This window comes from Myzus persicae, unplaced genomic scaffold (assembly GCF_001856785.1).
Source record: "Myzus persicae strain clone G006 unplaced genomic scaffold, MPER_G0061.0, whole genome shotgun sequence".
NCBI lineage: Eukaryota > Metazoa > Arthropoda > Insecta > Hemiptera > Aphididae > Myzus > Myzus persicae.
The window spans coordinates 1-3,273 of NW_019101092.1; the positions used below are offsets into that span (position 1 = coordinate 1).

The window sequence follows — 3,273 nt, forward strand, 5'->3', positions numbered from 1 at the left end:
ATAATAAGAATGTTTTTTTTTAAGGCTGGGTACACCTATGTTATTAATCACAATATATTTTAAACTCTTTAATAGTTCCAACCCACACATTGTTTTACCCATGACTGGACACTTGATTTCAATTAAATAAATTTCATTATCAGATATAAAAAACCCATCTGGACTAAATCCTAACCAAGGACAATGAATATTAACAACAATTCCTGATTTAATTACAGTTATATTTTTTAATTTTTCAAAAGCTTTAATGGCCAATGGTTCATTTTCAACCCCATAAAAAGTAACACTGTTACCAGAGAAATTGGAAAACAATAAGGATTTTAATTTAGAAGAAATATTTTTATTTTGAAGTGATCCACGAAAAAAAGTAAATAATTTATACGCTGATGTACCAGTGATTCTCAATTTACGAGATGTAAGCCATATTGGTCCCATTTGAGTTAATGTACTACTACACAGATTGATCGATTCTTGTTTATTAATTTCTACTTTTGTTTTATAAAAATGTATAGCATCTGAGGAACAATTATTCGTTAACTCGAGTATATTTTGTGCTTCATCTTTGATTACTGAAGAATGTGCAGTTACCAATTTTGTATAGAAGTTATTTTTATCAAAACTAGATGTACTTGTTGTAGTGTCTAGTGATCGAGTTCGAGGACTATGGCGACCTTTTAGGTGAATTGATATTGCCGAGTCTGGAAAACCTAGAACAATATTACCATGTGTTAAAATGTAACTAAGTATCCAATATTAACCAGCATAGCAAATGATTATTATTATATAATATAGATAATGCTTTATATCCATTTGAGTGTAGTATTAAAGCATAGCAATTTAACAGTACATAAATACCAAATAAGTTTAGACATTTATAGCCATTTATGATTACTATAGGAATCACAAAAAAAAAAACAAATAGACTATACATTTTTAGATAAAATATAAAATATTGCATAAAAATAAGCAAAATAAGCATAAGCCTTTAAGTGTATTATTAGTTAATTTTCATACTTTTTATACTTATACTTCATATTTTTTTTATTCCAATTATCTGTAGAATTAGAATTATTTATGTAGACCTTTATTGTAAATCCCTGCAGAATTTTAAAAGAAGTTTTACTTTTTTAAAACTAAATAAAAATGTATTATACAATAATAAAACTAATTTATATATTTGTAAAAAGTTATTGATGAATGACATAATATATACCTTGTAACAATGTTTGAAAAACTTCTTCTTGAAGGTCAGGTGGTAGCGAGTTTGGTAAACTTTGTTTATAAGAAGCAGTAGGACATTTAACATGACAAAATTCTCTTATAGGTATCGGTTTATACAAATGAATACCAGTATTTTTCATTTTGCCCCATTGTTGACGAAGATCGGTACAACTTAAATGTTGTATGTCCTCTTCTGAAGTTCTGTTAGAATATGGTATTAATAAAATGCTATTTTAATATTGTTAGATTCTTAATTTTATATATAATTCAATACATAAAAGTTGGTACTTACTTTTGAAGTTTGAGCAAAAAGCCTACAACATGTTTGCACTTGCCAGTGCCAGCTTTACAACTACATGAACCATTTATAGTAGTATTAAAGTCTAGATTTGTTTTTGATATAATAATTTCATGAGGATTCCCATTTAAGTTTGATGTTTGTAGGCATAATGCTATGAACACAACTTTATTTTCAGATTGTTCTTTAATGCCAAATTCAATTATATGATTGCATTTAAGAATTTCTGTACCTTCAATCAACGGTATTTTACTGTCACCAATATAATTAATTATATCTATAAGATCTATTATAGATATAAACATTTTAATAAGATTTGAATAATGAAAGTGAAACTGAATTGAATATTAATTGAATAAGACTACTATGCACTATACACTGGCACACTGCCTAGTGCCATGAGCATTGAGCATGTGCCTACATTTCATTATCAGCCGTGATAAGAACTAGCGCTACCTACAGTTACTTGGAATCACCAATATATGTAATATGTATTTTTCTCTTTCTTCCCCACAATAAATCTTTGGCTTTCATTAACTAATGTGTGTATCAAAGCCTACGAGTTCCACCGACTTGACTTTAAGGCCAACACGCGGTGCGGCTCGTAGTTCACGTGAAAAGTGTTCCCCTTTTTACGTGGGTGGTTTTCGTGGAACTAAAAAACCCGGAATCTCACAAGTTTATATTTGTAATTAAATATGAGCAATGACGGTAACTATTAATTACACTAATTAAAGTTTAAAAAAATATTTGTTCAATAATTTGCATGACTCATATCTATTTAGTATTTTTAGTTATTAATTATTACTAGGGCTCGGAAGTTGTAGGAATTGCATATTGTTCTGTATGATCTCAATTTACAGCTGACCTAGCTTGAAATATACAATTGCGAGTTAAAAAATTGAAAATTGAAAATGCATATTTTGCCAATTTATTTACCGCTACTCGGCCGATAACAAAAATTTGTCACAGGGTCTGTGACAATGTCGTCGACAAAATTTTAAAAACATACTCAAAAGTTTGTCGACGACAATGTCGAAAACATGTGTTTCCGACAAATGTTTCTTTGGTCTGGACGCGGCTTTAGCTAAAAAGTGCATATTTCATTGATTTTATACACATATTATGCATATTTCATATTTTTCTAAAAAAATTGATTTTTTTCTTTCTTAACCTGTATATTTCAACTAATATTGAATATAAAACTCAAAATGACCAACGAAGGTATATATTGTTATCGCCATAATCAATTTTATAAATATGCTCCGATGACTTCACCTGACGTAGAAAGAGCGTTTTCTCGATATAAAAATCTTCTATCGAATAATCGTCGTTTATTTGAAATAGAAAAACTTATATTGGGAAAATATTGGTGGTTCAATGCAATAACTTAACAGATATTAGAAAACTAGTATTTTCTTCGTAATTTAAAAAATACTGAAAACATATTATTAATTTTATTTTCAGCTCAATAAGATGTCAAAATGCCAAACAGTTATACTTTTTTTTTAGTTATAAATAATTTTTATGTATATGATTAATTTGTAAACAACATCTGATGTATTTAATTTTTGGAATTCAGAATAATATTTTTGCATATTTAACATTTTTAATGCATAGGGGAAACTTGGGTAAGACGAGGACTAGAGGTAAGATGGGACGTCGTTGTATCTCGGAAACTATTGAGTTTTGGGAAAAATATTTTTTACAAATAATGTGGTTTGTTGGTCACACTGTAATAATATCATTTGATA

The 3,273-nt window shown here is 28.3% G+C and overlaps 1 protein-coding gene across 1 annotated transcript; it reads right to left on the reverse strand.

The window, feature by feature from the left end:
• Window positions 1-98: 98 nt before the first annotated feature.
• On the reverse strand, window positions 99-2,013 carry LOC111027708 (the record flags this gene model as incomplete). The annotated part of the gene is made up of 4 exons (XM_022306125.1): window positions 1,514-2,013; window positions 1,214-1,422; window positions 393-707; window positions 99-203 (listed from the first exon to the last, which is right to left on the reverse strand). Coding segments are annotated over exons 1-4 (940 nt in total), but the record flags the coding sequence as incomplete, so codon positions are not given.
• Window positions 2,014-3,273: the final 1,260 nt, after the last annotated feature.